At 54.5% G+C, this 20666-nt stretch overlaps 1 protein-coding gene across 4 annotated transcripts; it reads left to right on the top strand.

Annotated features, from left to right (window-relative positions):
- Nucleotides 1–2434: 2434 nt before the first annotated feature.
- Nucleotides 2435–15668, top strand: LDB1 (LIM domain binding 1). Of its 4 annotated transcripts, XM_082673333.1 has the most exons (12): nucleotides 2528–2546; nucleotides 7916–7990; nucleotides 10553–10655; nucleotides 10781–10825; nucleotides 10934–11009; nucleotides 11105–11207; nucleotides 11381–11553; nucleotides 12082–12204; nucleotides 12439–12522; nucleotides 12615–12738; nucleotides 12943–13091; nucleotides 13803–15668. In XM_082673333.1, exons 3-12 carry the CDS (start codon nucleotides 10636–10638, stop codon nucleotides 14031–14033), a joined length of 1128 nt encoding a protein of 375 aa, XP_082529459.1. In that variant the 5' UTR covers nucleotides 2528–2546; nucleotides 7916–7990; nucleotides 10553–10635; the 3' UTR covers nucleotides 14034–15668. The 4 variants fall into 4 exon arrangements, with proteins under 4 accessions (XP_082529457.1, XP_082529456.1, XP_082529459.1 ...); XM_082673331.1 differs by lacking the exon at nucleotides 7916–7990 and having other exon boundaries at nucleotides 2435–2546; nucleotides 12943–13085; XM_082673330.1 differs by lacking the exon at nucleotides 7916–7990 and having other exon boundaries at nucleotides 2435–2546.
- Nucleotides 15669–20666: the final 4998 nt, after the last annotated feature.

Genomic DNA, 20666 nt, shown 5'->3' with positions numbered 1-20666 from the left:
CCCTGCATCAGCAGGCAGACTCTCAACCACTGCACCACCAGGGAAGCCCCTGAAACTTTTGAAATAACCGATAACCTCAAAGAAAGCAGAAAGGAGCTAATGTATATTGAGTACTGACTACATGGCTGGCATTGGGCTAGGCGACTGGGCATACATTGTCTCATTTGACTTTCATCAAGCTGCAGGTACCAATTACAGAAGGTAAAGCTAGAGTTCAGAATGGGGAAGTCAGTTGTCCCAGGTAATTTGCTAGTGAGGGGCAAAGCTGGAATTCAAACTGAGGTTTCCAAAATTCCAGGCTAAGTTTCCATTGCTTTAGGTTCCCCTTACTCCCTGTAGTGCTGACCTCTGCCCTGCGGAATGTGGGGAGGAGGTGGACACAGGCAGGGGATGCTGCCAAGGAAATAACTGTGTAAGTGTGGATGGCTTCAGTCACATCCCTCTGCAGGCTTCTATCTCGCCCCCCCTTGCCCCCCAGAGGGTGGAGGTAGGGAAAGCTAGGGGTGGGGGAATCCACAATGTGGACGGAATGCTGGAGTTAGTGAGAGGCTATGCTTACAGTTCCCTTCCCCCACCCTCTCCTGAGCATAAGGGAGGGGATGCCCATCCCTGGGCAGGCCCTCTTTTCAACTCCCAGACTCTGCATCTGCCCTTCGTTTCTTGCTCCCTCAGCAAAAGCTTAAGGGGTCTCATAAACACTTAAGCTTCCACATCTATAACCCTCCCCCAGCCAGTCAAGCCAGCTGTGCAGACTCTGGGCAGGGGTGAGGGAACCTTCACAATCAATCTCCACCTAAGTAACAAAGGGAAGGAGGACCCTTCACCCAGTCTGGGGCAGACGCCCTAGGAAGGGGACACCAGGCCAGGTCCCCAGCATCTACTCCTGTAGCCCACCCTGAAGCTTAAAGAAGAGAAGCTAGCAGCTGGGGACCCCCCAGAAGGGAGGGGTCCAACTCTCTCTTCCAGACTTCTCCCCTCCCCTCCCTCCTCCCAGCTAATAGGTATTTCCTGTTTATGAGGCAGCTAAGGCTGGGCTTTTGGGAAGGGATGGAGATGGAGATGTTGCCCCCCACCCCGGCTGGGTTAGGGAATCCTTGAGGAGCGCCTGAAGGTTGGGAAGCTCCTCCCTGGGGAAGGAGTGTTCCTTACGTTGACCATCCACATCATCCTCCCTTCCACCCCACCCCCTCCAACTGAGGCCACAGCCCCTGCGGGTAGGGGGCACTGGAGGGGTTTGCTTCCTGTTCTTCCCAGTCTCGGAGGCCCTCAAAGGAAAGCAGCTTCCAGGCGATTGGGGGTGGGGGGAGCAGGGGGAGGGAGGCTGAAACTGGATGGAGAAAGGGGGAAGGGAGGTGAGCATCTTGACTGATGAGTCAGAGTCTGCAAGGGTAAAGGACAGCCTACGGATTCTCCCTCCCCAGACCAACCTGGCGGTCATTTCGCTGCCCGCCCTTCTCCCAGCAAAACACAGATCGCAGGCAATTAGGCGAGGGAGCGCCGGGACCTCACCTAATTAACCCTTTTAGGGCCAGTCCCAACTGGTTTAGCAGGCAAGGGAGGGGTAATTAATTTAGGGGGGAGGTGAATTCAGGGGTTGCTACTAGAATTAAGATAGTGCTGCTTTCCCCACCCACGTTGGGGTGGAAGCGCATAACCAGGGGCCTCCAGATTAAGATTGGGGTTTCAGCAGAGAGCATGGGCGGGGGGTCGGCAGTCGCGTTTCCCTCCCAGAGCGCGGCCGGGGGTGGAGAGAGAGCTACATCTCAAAGCCCACCCTGGCCCCGCCTCCCCCAGTCCCGGCTCCCGCTTCGGCTCCTCTAAGCTCCCAACCCAGCGGCGCCCGGAGGACGGACACCCAGCGTGAGGCTTCGCTTCCTCTCCCTTCCCCTCGCCCGCCCTCTCCCGGGTCTCTGCCTCGGTCTCCTTTTTTAAAAGCTGCGTCACAAGCACGCCGAACTCGGAGCGCTGCCGGCCCCTCGCCGTCCGCCGCCGCGCGGCGCACGCAAGTCGCCACCCGCTGCGCCCTCGCCCGGGTCACTTTGACACTGCTCTCCCCGCCCACTAGCAGGCAATTAGCATATTAATAAAGCCCGGCCCAGCCCGACTAGAGCTGGTGAGCGGGCGCCTACGAGAGGGAGAGCGAGAGCGAGAGCGAGAGGGAGCGCGAGAGCTAGAGGGGGCGAGCGGCAGCGGCGGCGGCGTTGGCGGCGGGGAGGGCGGCGGGAGCGCACAGACACGCACACGCACACGCGCACACACAGACACACACTCCGGGGACGCACACCCGCGCGCACACACGCAGAGACAGCTCGCCTTCCTGCCTGGCTTCCTTCCTGTCTGCTCCACGCCTGACAGGCCCCTCACTGCAGCCAGGGGCCGCCCGCACCGGGCCGAGGCCGGGCCGGGCCGGCGGCGAGGACAGCGGGGGCCGCGGGCGGCGGCGGCGGCTCATGCCCGGCCTGTCCCCGCGCGGGGCGGGCACCGTGACTTGGCTGGGCCCCCAGCGGCGGGCGATGTGAAGATGTCAGTGGGCTGTGCCTGTCCTGGTGAGTGGGGCGCGCTGCCGCCCGGCCCCTCCCCGAACCCTCCCTGCCGATCCTTCACCCCTTGTTTGGTGAGAACTTGTGTGTGGGGCGTCGATGGCATGGCTGTGGTCGGAGGCTTGAGGGGTGTGTGGGGCCTCAGTCGGGGGAAGGTTTTCCCCAACTGTGTAAATGCGCAGCAGCCCAGAGGCACGGGTAAGGGGCGCTGGGGTTAGCTTGTGTGTGTTTTTTGGTGGAGGAGGCTACTTAGGGAGGGGTTTTGGGGGGGCTGAAATTCCCAGAATTCCAGGGTGTTAGCCAATCAGAAGTGAGTCTGGACTTTTGACCCCCCCCCTCAGGTCATCATACAGTTGTGATTGGCTGGTTTGGGTTGCCCCCCCTTCCCTGCTGCCTATTCCCTCTTACCTATTCTGTGACACCTCCCTCCAGGCTGTTTCTGAGGACCCTGTTTGGGGGGAGGGATTGATTGGGGGCCGTCTTGCCCCCCTCCAAATTATCCTGCCTGTTGCCAGGGAAGGTTGGCCCTCCTGAGGGACACGAGGTCCTCCTGGGGTGTGGGGGGCAGATAATTGGGCCCTTGGGTCTGGCATCTTCGCCCTAGTGGGAGGGGGAATGTGGCAGCCCCAGGCAAGCTAGGAAATAAGAGTGACTTGTGAGAATTGAATTGAGGGGAGCGATGCTTGACCCCAATGAGAGGACTTAGGTTCAGATACCTGCCTCCCCCCAAACACATCAGCTCTTGCCAGTGACAGACAGCCTGGGTCTGAGTTCTTTCCTAGGGAGGAGGAAGGCCTGGGTCTGAGTTCTTTCCTGCTGCCAGGGAGAAGGAGAGGGGCCGTGTGACTGGAGAGGTGGTCTTCAGAGGGCCTCAGAACACGGTTTATATCCATCCCCAGGACTCTGGGTTCTTGAATTATCTGCAGGACCCCCTTCTGTCCCAGGCAGGAGTTAGCTTTCTCTGGAAAGTCAGGTATTCCTGAATCTAGCCTGGTTTGGATCCTTAGCCCCTCCAAATGCCCTGTTCTCTGGGAGGCCCATACCTCACAACTGGAAACCCCCCTCCCCCCAACACACATCCCCAAGGGAAGCTGCCAGTGCGGAAGCTTCCTTGAAAATCATGTGACCCGGGCCAAAGCTCTGCTGGGCTGGGCACACATTAAAGTGCCTGCTGAGGCTGACGTTTAAGGGGCATGGGGCCCAGAGGGAGGGCTAGTAGAGCCTAAGAATCCTGGGATATCCAGGTGTGGGAACCCCTGGCTCCTGCTGCAGAGGGTCGGGGAGAGGAGGAGAGGGAAGAGCCTGCCAAGCTGGAATCCTTCCTGGCCCCATCATTCCTCCTCCTACCAGCTTGGTGTGTGTGTTTGTGTATTTTCTTTACAATTGCCCCATGCTGAGTACCCTGTTCAGATCCATCCATTCTCTGAGTCCATCCCATGGCCTTGATCCTCCATCACCCTACATAAGCATAGCTAAAGGGCTGAGTCTTAAATATGATTATTAGTGCCTACAAATAGCGAGCAGGAGGTGAGTATGGAAAGGTTGTCAGGCTGGAGGTAGATGGGAGGTTGATCTTGAAGTTGAGGTAGGGTGCCTGGTCCTGTAGGAGAAGGGAGAAAGTTTCCCTCTCAGTCTCTCAGGGAGCAGCATGGGTACAGAAGAGGACCTGTATGTGTGAGGGGGGACAACTTAAGGCAGTGCCCTAAAAGGTATGTTCCTTTTGTGTGTCTGGTGATCTGGTTGGGGAAGAGGGGGCCTAAGATGGCCGAGAGTGGGGAATCTTTTTCCTGAATGTGAGGAAGTCTTACGGATTGGTGCCACAGAGGATGGATGGAGGTTAGTCTTCAAGAGAACCACTTGGGGAGGGGCATGAGAATGGCCTGGGGGTTAGAAATGGTAGGATTCGGGGTAAGGGAGGGCGCCACGCTTGCATGGGTGTGTGTGAGCACATGGCTGAACACAGGGACCCCGTGGCAGCATGTCCAGTCCAGGCCTAAAGACCACCCCCCGCAACCTGAGCAGCCCTGGGGTGGGGGCCCAGGCGCCCTGGCAGGCTGCCTGCCTGCCGCCTGCCTGCCTGCCTGCCTGAGTCTCTCCTTTGTGCTCTGCTGTCTCCCGGCTCCTCCTCCCCCAGCCCGGCAGAGACAGCACATGCCCCACACATGTGACTGAGGGAAGCCAGAGCACACGCAGACCCACACACATGCACATGCAGAAGGAAACACTACAAGATACACACATACACACATGTAGCTCTCATAGTGCTCCTGGGGTGTGTAGTAGCTTCTGGGGCTTTGGTCAGGAGCAGGGAGGACCTCTGCTAAGGGACATCATCCTGGGCAGGGCAGGTTGCTGAGGGGGCCAGGGCCTGTCTGGGGCAGCATGTGACTCAGAAGGGTTAAGGTAGGGAGGAGTAGGGGGAGGGGAGGAGGCAGCAGTGGTGGCGGCTGGGAGCCAGGAGAGGAGGATGGCAGAGCGCCAGGCCAACGGGAGGCCGGGCACAGACAAAGGAAGGGGGGCAGGCACACTGGAGGCCTGGGTCAGGGAGCCCCAGGGGCCCGGGCAGGGGGCAGTGCTGGTACCTTATCCTGTGGGCTGGGGCGGGCTGCTCCCCTTCAGAATTCCCACCTCCAGCAGGGGTGCTCTTGCTCTTCCCTCCCTCATCACCTTTGTCAGTCTTTGCTGCTCCCTGCTTTCTCCCCACCCCACCTCCCACCAATTTTAGAGCCTTCTAACTCTGAGTTGCTCTCTTTAGTTGGACCTCATCTGCCCCTGTGCAAGTGGGAGAATTAAGTCCGAACTGAGAGAGGACTTGCTGGAGAAGGGGAACTAGGAGAGGGCCCGTTTTGAATGATATGCCAGGGTCTGGATACATCTTGGTATTTAGGGGCCCTTCTCCCTGAAATTTGAGGAGACAGACTGGGTGGGGGTTCTGAGTTCTGAACTGGATGCTGAAGACAGAGCACACAACCATCTCCCTTCCCCAAGTAGATAGTCATTTGGGGCCTGGAGTGACCATTCCTTGGAGGGGGCAGGCAGTAGGAATGGCTGCAGTGCCCCAGGGCTGGGCTTGTGTGAGTGGGGTTAGAACCAGGGTTCCAGCCTCAGGCCCTCCTGTCTCACTGTAATCTGTGCAAGTTCGGATAATAGGCCCTGGATGCTATTAGGATCTCTTGAGGTACTGCCTGTGAATGTGCTTTGGAAAGTTTAAAGGCACAAAACAAATGACAGGAATTGTCCTGTCAGTGGGGGAGGAATGTAGTTATCCCAGAGTTGGGCTGTAAATTTGGGAGTCAGGACAAGTATCTCAATCCTGGTGGTAGGCAGTATGATGGTAGGCATTCTGGCTGAAGAGTATAGATTTCGATAGGTTTATGAAAGCCAGGATATATCATATGGCCAGGCCATGATGGAGAATGGTGTGCAGATTTCAGAGGGGGGTGGGGTTAGTCCCTGGGTAACAAATGGTCAGGGTATGTGTGTAGCAGTCTGTCAAAGGTTCAGGAGGTATAATGCAGTTTTGGGGTGTGTCTTGGGGCTTGTGGCATGTGCGTCACAGGTCCCACTGTGTATGTGTGTGTGTCCTGGGTTTGGGTTTATTTGAGGTTTGAGGTATATCACAGGTTGAAGTGTGTATCAGGTACGGATTTGTGTGAGAGTGAGCTGTGTTAATTGTGTGTGGAGGATGTTCACAGAGCCAGATGCAATAGTATTATTATTGCACAGTCAGCTGGTGTGTATACCATCCTGTTGTGGGGCTGTGTGTGAATCTGGTTGGGGGGGGTGGGAATACAAAGCTGAGACTCAAATTGCAAAGAAGAAGGAAGTCCTTACTGCCCCCCACTTCCCATGTGAGAGAGAGAGAGAAAGAGAGAGAGAGAAAGAGAGAGACTGTGTGTGTGTGTGTGTGTGTGTGTGTGTGTGTGTGTGTGTGTGTGTGTGTGTGTTTCTGTCCAGGTAGTAGGGCCTGGACCACTATCCAAGTTTTAGAAAAGCCCCCTCTCTTGGGCTTCCCCCCTTGCATTGGAGAACAGGTTCCTACCCTGGTAACCATATACCATTTTTTCCTAGGGTTTGGGGGAGGATTCAGCAGCAGACTAGACCCCTTCTGGGGACCCTCAGATGGGCAAGTTTGCCTTCCTGAGCTCTAACAGAGCCCCTTTCCCTTGCACCCACGTGCCTCCGGTGGTGGTGGTGGTGGTGGTGGTGGTGGTGGTGGTGGTGATGATGGGTGGGTGGGGGAAAGGGGGCTTCCTGCAAAGGTAGTCAGCATTTGGAACTAAGCTGGGTTGGGGGCAGGGAACCTGGAGTGTCCCCCTCCTTCCAATCAGTGTTTACAGGCTGAAGTCTGAGTGTGTCTCTGTCAAAAATAACCCCCTGGAGCCTTCCCCCCAGCTGCTCTGGGATTTCACCAGCCACGGGTGGCTGCTCAGGCCAGCCTTCAACCCGAGAGATCACTAGGGAGAGGAAGAGAGATTTGGGGGATGTTTGGGAGACCGTTAGAAGATACTGGGAGTCTCCAGAGACGACGAGTGCCCTCCTCCATCCCTGCCTGTGGCTTAGGCTCCCCAGCTCACCCCTGAGCACCCCGCTTGGGGCTTGGGAGCGGCATTCCAGTTCCTGGCTCCCACAGCCCTCCCCTCCATCCCGGTCTCTCCAGACCCAGTCTCTCTGTATCCCTCTCTCCGGCCTGTCCCCTGTCTCTCCCAGTCTCTGTCTCTCTTTTGTTTTTCTCAGCAGTCCTCCCTGCCTGCCTCCCTCTCTCAAGCTCTCTCCCTCCCCTCTCTCCCTCTTCCTCTTTCCTCGCAGGGAGGGGGCGGGGCCGGTGGGGGCAGCTCCACCCTCCGCCCGCCCTGGGGCCTCATTCTGAGAGAGGCTCTGAGAGAGCCAGCGGGGAGGGAGGGAGAGAAAGGGAGACAAGGAAGGGAGCCGGCGGGGCGCTGTGTGTGTCTGTGCGTGAGCGAGTGTGAGTGAGTGTGAGTGCCGGGCCCTGCCTCTGCTGGTGCCCCGGCGGAGGGGCCTGCTGGCCTGGGGAGGGCGGGCGGGCTGCTTGGAGGCAGAGGCAGAGGCGGCGGCGGGGAGAGCAGAGGAGGAGGAGGAGGAGGAGGAGGAAAGAGCGGAGCAGCCATTGTTGAGGGAAACCTTGCAAACAAAGAAGGCTCCGGACTCCCCGCGGCCCCCCGCCCCCCAGGCCGGCCCCCTGGCCCCGGGTCCCCAGCCCAGTGGCCATTGTAACTTTCTCCCGGGGCTGTGGCCGCCGTGGGGCGGGCCGAGGCCGTGCGTGCGAGTCTTTGTGCAGCCCGCGGAGTGGAACTCCCAGCCAGGCCTGCCTGTCCCACTCGGGACATGAGCGGCTGAAGTTGGCCCCCCCTCAGGCCTCACCCCTGCCAGGGCCCCTCTGGGCTCGCAGCCGCTCCCCGCACCTCTCCTGGCCCCCTCAGTTCTCCCAGGTAAGTAAGTCTGGGCACCCTGCAAGCCTGTTGGGGGTGGGTGGAAGGTCCTCCATCTGGCCCGGGCCTGGTATGCTGGCTGTGAGAGAGGTGACCCAGCTCATAGAGGAGAGGGCTCTCGGGCCTGCTGACCTCTGGTCAGCCCCCAGAGGGAGGGGGCCTGCCCTCGGGTCAGGCTGGTTACCATGGAAATACCCAGCTGGAGGTGCCCCCCTAGGCCACAGGATGCAGCTTCCATTCTGAGAAAACTTTACTAGTTCTGGGCTCTTCCTCTCTCCTCCCCCTTCCTAAGGGCTCCTAGGTTGCTAGAGGTGGGAGACGGGACTCTGCCTGACTCCAAGACTGGATGACACATCCATCCCCTCACCCCCACCCCCACGGTGCTCCCTCTACCCCTGCTGCTGGGGACAGGCAGCAGCAGGGACAGATGGTCTGGGTGATGTTCCCTCCCCTTCTCTTCTCACTCCCCAGCCCTTGTGCTGGGGCTACTGGGAGTTGCTATGGCTCTGGAGAGATGCTGAGTTTATTTGTGTCCATTCACTGGTCGTGTAAATAGAGGCCCCAGAGCTTTGGGCTTTAGCTCCTCAGTACTGTTACCTAGCCCCAGGCAATGCCTGTCATTTCTCAAGTGAGAAATTGAAGCTCTGAAACTTTTTTCAGAGTTAGAGAGGAACCCTGGTGTTTTGCCTCCCTTCTCTTTAGGGTCTTGAGCTGATACATTTCAAGTGGTCCTGAAACTGAGGGGCAGGGGCAGTAATGCTTTTGGGGAAAGGAGGGCCTAGGTAGGGGATGAGGGCCAGGTCTAATAATCTAGACTACTGGGTGCATTGCCCAGGCCTGGCTTCTGGTTGCTAATGTGAGCTTTGACTTCCTACATGGCCTTGTCCACCTGTCTGTGGAGTGGGGGGACTTGGGGTTGGGTGGGACTGCCTCTTTCCTGAGGACACATGCTCCTCATTCAGTCCTGACTGGCATGTGAAGGCTGTGTATGTCGTGCTGGGAGCATTTGGATGTGGCCTATGAGAGCTCATGCGTGGGGCAAGGGCCTGTTGCAGGCACCCTGATCCTGCCTGGGGCTGCTGGGTTCCAGCCCTTGGTAGACATGTTGGGGCAAGCTGAGGGTGCAAGCCTGCTAGGCAGGATGAGGCACACGCATGTGCAGGTACACACAGGCTCTGAGTCTTGGCACTGAGTCTTTGGGGACGGTGGAGGGTAGGCCTCTCTGGGACCCTCCTTTGGCCCATATTGTGAGGAGGGGACCCAGGGGAGAGAATTAAATGATACATGTTGGTACAGGGTCTTCCTTTGTCTCTTTCTCCCAAGGAACAAAATAGATTTTGTATCTAAATTGGAGATGGGGCTCAGATACAGCCGATACAGCTACCCTTCCAAATGCAGTCAAGTTTGGGGGACATGAGGAAGCAGCTGTGACTAGGACTCTGCTTCACGATCTCCTCCTGTCTGGTGGGGAGGGGATAAGTGGCATTGTGAGGGTACCTGGCTCTTACCTAGCTATGAAAGTAACACTTCTTCCAGTCAGGTAATAGTAGAGCAGGAGTAGAACTGTGTATGCTTCTGAGTGAGGTGGAGAGGGGACACATGAGCTCATGCACAGATACACACAAGCCGAGACCCTGTCTAGTTACCACTTGCCTCCTAGACTGAGCCCCTGAAACCTAGGCTCCTTCCCTGGGGCTGTTTATTTTCTATATGTAACTAGAGTGGGACCCATTGGAGGCCCATCTACCTCCCTCCCTCACTGCAAGTCTAAGGAGAGAAAAGGGGTTGAGGCTTTGGGTTTCTGGTTTGGAGACAATACTAGACCCATGGTGGGTGTGTGTGTGGGGGGCTGGGCTGATAAGGGAGTGGCCGTTGGTGTGAGAGGCAGAAGGCCCAACTGGTTATCTGGTGGGCGGCACCCAGCAGGCACTACCCCCCCCTTTATCTTTCTATCCCCTGCCCTCCTGAGACCCTGGGGGTGGAGAAGGAGCAGGGAGTTGGCAAAATCCCCCTTTACCCTCCCCCAACCTGGTCTCCAGAGGGCAATAGAGGGGTAAATACTATAGGATATGGGAATCGGAAGACTAGGCTTGAGCCCTAGGACTTGAGTTCTAACTCTGCCAGTTAGTAGCTGTACGATCTTGGTAAGTCCCTTTGAACTTTTAGTTGCTTCATTTATAAAATGGGAATGTTACAGTCGACCCTGCTACCTCACAAGGTTATGATGATGATTAAACAAAACAATGTAGATGAAAAGGGAGTTTATCAAAATTTTAGATTCTGATATTTAGATATTTATTTATCTTGTGGTGCTGACATTTCTTCCCAGGTTCAATTCTGTCATCCAGGGCTCAGCCACATGAAGAAATGGGGTCTTGGGTATTAGGGCTGAGAACTTCTAGTTTCTTAATAAAAACTGGGATAGGTGCTCCGTAGGGTAGTCTCCCTCCCCTAGTGCCCTCGGGGGCTCCAGAAGACCAGTCCCTGTGCATACAGTCTAGCAGACTTCCAGGAGCACTGCCAAGAGGGACTCAGGAGACCCCTTCTTTCTTTCCCTTCTAGGTTGTTCCTCAAAGTCATTCAAGCTGTACTCACCCAAGGAGCCCCCGAACGGCAACGCCTTCCCCCCCTTCCATCCCGGCACCATGCTAGATCGGGATGTGGGGTGAGTTTCTTGTCCACTTCCTGTTCCTTCCCCAGATGGCATCCTGCCTGAAAAGGGGAGGGAGTGACACCCCCCAATAATTCCTGTCTTCCACCCCCATTCTCATAGCCTCTTCCCTTACACAGCCCAACTCCCATGTACCCGCCTACCTACCTGGAGCCTGGGATTGGGTAAGTGGAGCCCAGTGGGGAGGTTGGTGCTTTCCATTACAGGGGTGAAGGCGGGGGTGGTGGGGGGAGGCTCTGCTCCTACTGATCTCCCTTCTTCACTTCCCCCAGGAGGCACACACCATATGGCAACCAAACTGACTACAGGATATTCGAGCTTAACAAACGGCTTCAAAACTGGACAGAGGTATAGCCAAGGGAAAGGAACTTGGAGGGAGAGGGCCATCTGGGCACCCCTGTGGCATGTCTTCTGACACACACACCCTTCCCTGTGCTTCTTAGGAGTGTGACAATCTCTGGTGGGATGCTTTCACGACTGAGTTCTTTGAGGATGATGCCATGTTAACCATCACTTTCTGCCTGGAGGATGGACCAAAGAGATATAGTGAGTGACCTCTGGGGGTCCTGCCAGTGCCGCTGTAAGAGCGTACATCTCCTGTGTCCTTCTAAGATCTGGGCGTGGGTATTTGTCCCAGGGGATCTGTCTTGGCAGGGATGGTATCTGCCTGACCACTTTTGAGATCCTTCTGTTCTGAAGAGTTTGTCCCATCTCTGCAGCCATTGGCCGGACCCTGATCCCACGCTACTTCCGCAGCATCTTTGAGGGGGGTGCTACGGAGCTCTACTATGTACTTAAGCACCCCAAGGAGGCATTCCACAGCAACTTTGTTTCCCTTGACTGTGACCAGGGCAGCATGGTGACCCAGCATGGCAAACCTATGTTCACCCAGGTTAGCACCCAGTTGGATGTGGAGCACTGAAGTACGTGGGTTTGATTCCCCTTCTGGCTCCCAAAAATGTACTTGGCTTTTCCCCAGGGAGACATAATGGGAAGTGGCAGGATGCACAGGGATGGCAGGCATGCTGCAGTATTCAGCAGACATGTATTGAGTTTGTACATGACAGTTTTCTGGGCCGCAGGGAGACACCAGTGAACAAGAGCCTGTCCTCATGGAGCTTATGGCTGACGAGTGTTTTACTAGCTACAAGAGGAGAGGACAAGAATCTGTTAAGCGTTTCTACTGTGTGTGTGTCTGTGTGTGTGTCTGTGTGTGTGCGTGTGTCTGTGTGTGTGTGTGTGTGTGTGTGTGTGCCAGTGTGGCAGGTATATGAGGAGATGGTCCATGTCAGTTATGCACCCAGATTTCTGTTCAGGTGGCAGGAGTGTATGTAGTGGGAGAATCATGAGGAAACAGGGGAACCGGTATACTTTTGCGTATGTGGGGAGGTGAGCAGACTTGTGACAAGCTTGTTTCCAGGTTTGTGTGGAGGGCCGGTTGTACCTGGAGTTCATGTTTGATGACATGATGCGGATAAAGACGTGGCACTTCAGCATCCGGCAGCACCGAGAGCTCATCCCCCGCAGCATCCTTGCCATGCATGTGAGTTGTGCACAGAACCTAAGCCACAAGGCTGAGGGCAGGCAGCGGGAAGGGTGGAACGAGGTCTGCCATTACCCACCAGTGGCCCTAGACAGAGGGTTGAAGTTTATCCATCTGAAAAATGGGTTTTTATATAGTAGTCCCTCTTCTCTTGGGTGTCACGAGGCTAAGATGATAGGGCAGGTGAGCAGATGCAACCCAGGTACTAGTATTCTTACCTTTCTCCTCCTCTAGGCCCAGGACCCCCAGATGTTGGATCAGCTCTCCAAAAACATCACCCGGTGTGGGCTGTCCAATTCCACTCTTAACTACCTCCGAGTGAGTCTCTGATCACCCAATTTCTGCCCCATCCCATTTGGTCTCCACTCCACGTCTGTCCCCTGACAAGCCACTAACTGGTCTCCCCCCAGCTCTGTGTGATACTCGAGCCCATGCAGGAGCTCATGTCCCGCCACAAGACCTACAGCCTCAGCCCCCGTGACTGTCTCAAGACCTGCCTCTTCCAGAAGTGGCAGCGCATGGTAGCACCCCCTGGTGAGTGCCTTGCACCTGCACCTGCTCTTACCAGTATCTGATGCTGCTTCCCCAAGGCTGTATCGCTGTCTCCTCACAAAGCCCTTTCCTCTTTCCTGGGTCTGCGAGATTGGGATCAGGGTAGGCTCAGGCTCCTTAGGAGCCAGAATGGGGAATAAGGGTCCCAGGGTGCTACCCCACCTGAGTCTCCTTTCCCTGGCACAGCGGAGCCTGCACGGCAGCAGCCCAGCAAGCGGCGGAAAAGGAAGATGTCAGGGGGCAGCACCATGAGCTCGGGGGGTGGCAACACCAACAACAGCAACAGCAAGAAGAAAAGCCCAGCCAGCACCTTCGCCCTCTCCAGCCAGGTACCTGTAAGCATCTCGGCTTTCTTCTCTCTTCTGGGCTGCCCCACTGCTGGCCCCTGACCCTTGACCCTGTCCCATCCTGAGCTCACTAGCAGACGTAGAAACAAAGACAGTTTTTCCCAGTGTACTTTGCCATCGTGGGCTGACTCTTGTCCCTGATGACAGTCCTTGTCAGTCACGTGCATGATTGTGATCACACAGACTCAGACGTAGCAACGTACGACATCAAGGGACGGAGACAGCCATGGGAACGTATGGACATAAAGGACAGACAGCTTAGGGGCACACAGACCACCAGAGAGACACACACGCTGACAGAGGGACACACAGACTTGAATGTGTGCAAATCTAGAATACATACGTGCACATACGTTTCCCCACCGGTGTTTTTGATCTGCTCCTTCTCTCTTACATTGGACAGAAGTTCAGGAGCCCCCTAAAATTTTGGAGAGATGGACTAGGGAGCTAGAGGAGTAGACTGACTTCTCCCAGAATCCAGTGGATATAGGTTAAAGGCTGTGATGCTTTGCAGTCATTCAGTGGGAAGTATTCCAGGGGCGGAGGGTATCAGAGGAGTTGGGGTTTTAAATTGGGGTATAAGTTGGGGGGTGTGGGGTTGAGTTTCCCGGGTGGGTGTTGGGGCTCTGGGGGTATCTGCTGCCCTGGGCTGGGCGAGCCCCTGCCCCGATTATGTTTGGGGACCTCCGCCACTCTCAGGATGTGATGGTGGTGGGGGAGCCCACCCTGATGGGCGGGGAGTTCGGGGACGAGGACGAGAGGCTCATCACCCGTCTGGAGAACACCCAGTTTGACGCGGCCAACGGCATTGACGACGAGGACAGCTTTAACAACTCCCCTGCCCTGGGCGCCAACAGCCCCTGGAACAGCAAGCCTCCGTCCAGCCAAGAGAGCAAATCGGAGAACCCCACGTCACAGGCCTCCCAGTAAAGGCTTTGCCATGGCCACCGCCACCCAGCGCTCTGCCTGTCTGCCCCACCCCTCGAAGCCCCAGGGAGCAGAAGACAGAATGAAGAGACTGAGCATCTAAAATGGGCAGCCTCATCCACCCGCTTCAGGGAGGAACTGGACTCACTGGGGGCAGGTGCCAAGATTTGCCCCCCCAGTGGCCCTGGGCTGGGGCTGGCCTCTGCAGAGCCTTTTGGGGAAGGGGGTACTCATGTGGATGCCTATGTGGACCCTGGGCCTCTGAGAAATGTCCTGACCACCTCCCAGGGCATTTGCCTCCATCCTCACCCCAGGTTCTGGGTTCCCTCATCCTCCTGACTCCACCCTCTTCAAGCCTGGGGTTGTCTATGCCCACAGCCCTTAGGGACTTAAAAGTTATGGGGCTTGATTGAATGCCCCTCCTCCAAACCCTCCCCTTAGGTGGCTGGTAGTAGAGGGGTAAAGCTTTGGGCTCCTCCCTTCTGCCACCTATCCCAGCTCCAAGTTTTTTAAAAAATAATATTATTAAAGATGTAAGTTTAAAAAAATAATCACTCATGTCCCCTATTTCCCCTTATTAAAGGTCCAGCTACCTCCCTATGCCTGGCAGATGGAGAGCTTAGGGCCTATGTGGAGGTAGTGGGGTATGCATCACCGTTTTACACAGTTTGGAGAGCTTCAGACCAAGGAGACACTTTGCCATCTCTCTTCTCTTTTCCTCTGGGGTGACTGGAGTTGGGGAAGGCATGCCATGGGGGTAGGGCGCCATTGATGGCCTCACTTTTGTGACAGCCCCCTGCTGTTGTCTCTGTCTCCCCATCCTCTAGGACTCTGGCCTGCCCTCCTAGTGCTTGTGACTCCTTCTATCCCAGCCCCCAACCCCCTCCCTCCACGGTGTGTATATTCTTTACAAGTCCTCCACTAGAGCAGCTGTCTTGGATGGGGTGAGGGGGAGGCTCCCTGCCTCAGGGAGTGTGGAGGGAAGGGAGCAGCCTTGTTTGTCACTGTGTTTTTTGTTTTGTCTCAGTTGGGCAGGCATGGGTGGAGGAGGGGCTCATCCACTCTCCAGTACTCTCTTTCCCCAACTCCTCAGACTGCATATCTAGTCCTCCCCTGCCCTTCAAGGAGGGGGAGAAGCCACTGAGGGTGTCCCAGCTCTGAGCCCACCAGGGAGCAATAGGCTTTTGTCCTCCAGCTGAAGTAAAGGCCCTTCATCTCCCAGTATCTCCTCTCTCCCCTTCTTCGTAGAAGGACAGGGGAGGCAGCCAGGATCCTCAGCTCTGTTTCACAATTGGACATGTGGAGGCTCCAGGCCCAGGGTGAGGCCGAGAGCAGGGTCCCATGAGTCTGGACGCAGCTCTTTGGCTTCGCTGCCTTCTCCTGTGGCCAGTTCCAGAAGTGTTAGCACCACCTCTCTCCCCACTCTTCCTTCTGGATTCTGGGGTCCCCCACATCCTGTTTCCTCTACTCCAGCTGCCACTTTTGGAAGGATATTGTGTCAGGAGCTGAGGGAAGGGGTAGGGAAGGTGGATGTCCCACCCCGCCCGCTGTAATGCCTTTTTTTTTTTTTTTTTTTTTTTTTTTTGGGCCATTTGAGTCATGTATGGTACCGCTCAATAAAGAGACTTTTTGGTTTGAGAGTGTCTTGGTTGGTCATTGATGCCTATAATGACTCAGTCCAAGGCAGTCTTTTTCCCCTCCTTCCTGCAGTCCCTAACACCAGTCATTGGGGAAGAGGCATGGATTGGGCTTGTGAATTCCCCCTCACTCCCATCTCACATTTCCCCTCACTCTTCTGGTGGTGTTCTTGATGTGTCCCAGGCTGCCCTGTATTCCTCAAAAGTTGACTTCCCAGCCCCTCCCAGGACTATTGTTCCTCACCCCTAACTGTCATGGGGCTGCCAGACAGGTGGTGGCCCTCTGCAGGCTGGGTTCCTGGGATAGATAGACCTGGATTAAGCTGTTGGGGGAGGGGTGGAGGAAGGGGTCCTTGCCTAGGAGGGGACTTGGATTGGAGGAGTTTTGGGTGGTTAAATTCTTGGGAGACTCAGTCCTGTTTTTGTCAGATTCCTACCCCTACCTGGCCTCTAGCTTACCAGCCCAGCTGAGATCTGAACTAGTCTCCTCTGGTGTTAGGTCCCTGGGTGGGGAAGCGGGAGAGTAGTGGGGTTGTCTCCTTGCTGACTTTGGGCTGAGGCACAGAGAGAGGAGGATGCTTAAGCACTATTGCTAGGGGACAGCCTGAAGCTCCACAGAGAGATGGTAGAACGAATAGGGCACTTCTCAGACTCCTTTCCAGGTATTCTCCCTGATTCCCCTCCTTCCCCACTATTATAGAAGATTGGCAAGATAGGGAGATACTGCAGTGGGTTGGGGAGGGGTATTAGCACCTGCAAAAACCCCTACCCAGTCTCCCTCATTTTCTTTTTTTTCTTTTCTTTTTCTTTATTTTTGGTTGTGCCGCGCATCTTTCAGGATCTTAGTTCCCTGACCAGGGATTGAACCCGGGGCACGGCAGTAAAAGCGTCAGGGAATTCCAAGTCTCCCTCATTTTCATCCCAGACAGGGGAATCTGAGGCCTCAGACTGTTCCCTCACTAAGGTCTCTGGATCTCAAGTAAGGCCTCATAGACCTGCACCTCTGCCCCCACCTCCCAAGCTGGCAGGAAGAAACCAGAGGAAAGGACTGCATGGCCCACCCCACACCCTTTCCAGTCCATGCAGTTACCTCGGCCCTGCCCTGCTGCCAGCCCAGCTCCTCGTTGCTCCAGGACCTCAGAACTCCAAGGCCTGCATTTGTACACACACACATATCCCACCCCTCTGCAGGCCTGATCTGACTGAAGGACATTTACCAGCCAGCTGTGACCACTAATTTGCCCTGGAAGTCCTAGGTAACACCTACCTGCAGTGTGTTTGTGTCTGGCGCTAGGTGTACAACTGACCTTTTTGCCCGGGTGTGAGCTTGTGTATGTAGTAACTTCTGACCTCAGAGAGGGCTTGGATATGTGTATATAAGGGACGTATACATGTATTAATAGGCATGTGGGCTTGTATATGCATTTGTTTATGATGTATGTCTTGGTGGATTCATTCATTCAGCTAATATTCATTGAGCCCTCTCCAGGTGCCAGCCCCAATTCCATGTGCTAGGGATGCGGTGCTGAACAAGGCAGAGGAGGCATGACCACTGGGTGTGAGTTGGCAGCGAAAGGTACATGAATGGGGATGTGTTGTTGAATGCATGGCTTGGCAGTACGATTGTGTTGGGTTATGGGGCTGCCAGGGCGGGCATGTGACTGGGTTTCAGCATTTGCAGGTTCACATTGTGTGTGTGTGTGTGTATGTTTCTGAAAGGGAGGTGGGGGTCCAGGGGAGAGGTAGATTGCTAAGCCTGGACTCTGCCCTGCTAGGCCTGGACTCTGCCCTGGGGGAAATGAATGGGCCAGAGAGAAAGGGGAACCCACTTTTTGAACTCAGGAAACCTGGTGGCCAGTGACTTCCTCTGAAGCCCCAGATCTGGCTCCTCCCTGTTTGCCCCAGTGGCCCCTCTGGGGAAGGCCCTTGTTCAGGAGGAATTGCTGGGGTGGGGGAAGTAAACCCTTCAAAGCCCTCATGTCCTCTGTTTCTGGGTGCAGGGGAGGGCCCAGTCCCAGGCCCAGCATGATGCTGAAAAACTTGTTTCAGCCCAACTGTGTATGCCAGCCAGGCCCCACTGCAGAGGTCCAGGCCTTGACCCCCAGGCCCCCAGCTCATCCTGAACCCAGCTCCTTCCCCATGTTTCCTAACCCAGTCCAATCCAGCCTGGTTTCTAGCCCCTTTCTTAGGACTGCTAGTCTAGTCCAGCACAATCTCCAGCCCCTTTTATACCAGTAGCCCAGTCCAGCCTAACCTCTAACCCCTTTCCTAAAGGTAAGAGGCCAGCACAGCAAGCCCAGCCCAGTTCAGTCTGACCTTAAGCCCCTTCCCCTAAGGTGGAAAGTTTGAAGCTGCCCTCCCAGAGCTTCCCCCCAATCCCTTTTTTCACAAAGTAGGGTCTCATTTGGGGGATTGGTAGAAGTAGAGGTGAGAGTACAGGATTAGGAGCTACAGTTAGGATGAAGAAGGAAAGGGCAGGGAAGACTGGGAGATGAGGGGCAGAGGGTGCTTAGGATGGCCCAGGCGTGTCCTGGGCCAGGCTGAAAAGAGGGAGTGTGTAAAAAGTTGTGAGTCAGCTGCCCCGTAGTTCCAAACGGAATTTTTTTTTAATTAATTTATTTTTGGCTGCGTTGGGTCTTCGTTGCTGTGTGCGGGCTTTCTCTAGTTGTGGCGAGCGGGGGCTACTCTCGGTTGTGGTGCGCGGGCTTCTCATTGCGGTGGCTTCTCTTGTTGCGGAGCATGGGCTCTCGGCGCACCTGCTTCAGTAGTTGTGGCTCGTGGGCTCTAAAGTGCAGGCTCAGTAGTTGTAGCACATGGGCTTAGTTGCTCCGCGGCATGTGGGATCTTCCCGAACCAGGGCACGAACCCGTGTCCCCTGCATTTGCAGGCAGATTCTTAACCATTGCGTCACCAGGGAAGTCCCCAAACTGAAGTTTGAAGATGGTGGTTTTGACCTCCACTGGACCCAGCTCTCCAGTACCCAGAATGCTTACAACACTCTACCATGTGGTCACAGTACCATTCTCTCAGGACGCACCTCTTAGGCTTCTTTCCACTCCATCCGGAGGTCTTCAATGAAGAGCAGGAAATGAACGACAGACTACACACCCTGTAGTTCTTAGCCTAGGGAATGGGGGGAGCTGAATGGTAATGGAAGCTGACCCACCTCCAGGTTCCTACTCCACCAATTCCAGGACACTTTTCCTGAAGTAGCTAAACCCTGGATTACTCCTCTCCCTGCTGCCCCACCTGCCACCAGCTCACCTCTCCAGGAGGAGAACCTAGAGAAAAGTCCCAGAGAGGGTTGGGAAGGAAGAAACTTTTCCCCCTCTCCCCCAAACAAATAAGGCTACCTGGAGAAAGTAGGCATAATTTCTCTCCCTTGCCGTTAATGGATGTCAGGTGCACAGAATTAGATTAATCATACCCTTGTTTCATGGCACACTCTTTTCATTGCCCTGTGCACAGGACACATTTATTTAATTATAGTACTGTCATAGAACTTATCACATGAAAGCTAGGACCTTGGCAATAACTGAAATGCATCCTCCTCCTGAGGTATCCACCATTCTCTTTTCCTTTTTATAAATTTATCTTAGCTTTATGTATTTCCAATTTTTTTTTTAGGTTTTTTTAACCTTATTATAGAGGAATACTGCTGTATGTAGTTTTTGGCTGCTTATTATTTTTACTTAATATTACTAAGATTCATATTGCTGCAGTTCATGCATTTTGAGGGCTGTGTAGTATTCCACTATGTGACTATACCACAGTTCTTTATTCTCCTGTCACTGGACATCTGGGTTGTTTCTATCATGGTTTCTGCTCTCTTGAAGAGCCTTCCTATGAACATTTTTATTCCTTTCCCCTATTTTATGTGTGCAGAGTTTTTCTTGGTTTTATATTTCGGTGTGATCTCTGCAAACTGATGTTCCCACCTCTGAAGCCCAGGTCTGAGTGCGTTTACTATGGCAGAGGATCTAGGGTTAACTTGAATTAAAGTTCAAACATTTATTGAGAATTCCCTGGCGGTTCAATGGTTAGGCCTCGGCACTTTCGCTGTGAAGAGTCCAGGTTCTATCCCTGATCGGGGAAACTAAGATCCCGCAAGCCACGTAGCCCAAAAAAAAAAAAAAAAAAAAAAAAAAAAATCCAAACATTCATTGAGTACCTGCTATATAAAGTACTCTGTCCATTCATTCATTCAGCCAGTCAAGCTACATTTAGTGAGCATCTACAACATGCCAGGAACTGGAGATGGAACAGTAGATAAGAAAACATGACTTATAGAGTTGGGTAGGGAAATAGATGTTAAACAAACAGTTACATATATATGCAATTACAATTTATATATAACTGAATAGTGCAGGTTAGATATATAATAGAGACCTTTTTTTTTTTTTTTTTTTTTTTGGCTGTGCCACACAGCGTGCGGGAATCTTGGTTCCCCAACCAGGGATCAAACCCATGCCCCCTGCAATGGAAGCGCAGAGTCTTAACCACTGGACTGCCAGGGAAGTCCCAGAGAGAGACCTAATTTAAACTGGTGTGTTAAAGAAGGCCTCTCTAAGGGAGTGTATCGGCTGAGACTTGAAGGATTAGGAGGACTCCAGCAGGTAATGTGCATGGGGAGGGGGATTTCATGGGGAGGAAATAGGTCCTGATGCTGGGAAGTGCTTAGTGGGTTGGAAGAATAGAACACCAGTGGGTTCTGGGCCTGGTGAGCAAAGGAAAGTGGTGGCAGGAGAGAGGCTGAGGCTAGATGGGACAATGCCATGGTGTCAATAACGATGATGACAATAGCAATTAATATTCATTCTGCACCAGGTATTGTGAGAAATGCTTTATATCAATTATTATCTTATCGAAAGCTGAGCACAGCTCTGTGTTGTGGGTCCTGTTATTATCTCCCATTAATATGAAGAAACTAAGTGCCAGAGAGGCCAAGCAACTTGCCTAAGATCACAAAGATAGCAAGGTGTTTGAATTTCATCCAAAT

Source organism: Grampus griseus (assembly GCF_964374135.1).
Source record: "Grampus griseus genome assembly, chromosome: 16".
NCBI lineage: Eukaryota > Metazoa > Chordata > Mammalia > Artiodactyla > Delphinidae > Grampus > Grampus griseus.
The sequence above is the reverse complement of the archived record's forward strand: the minus strand, read 5'-3'. Positions and strand labels throughout refer to the sequence as shown.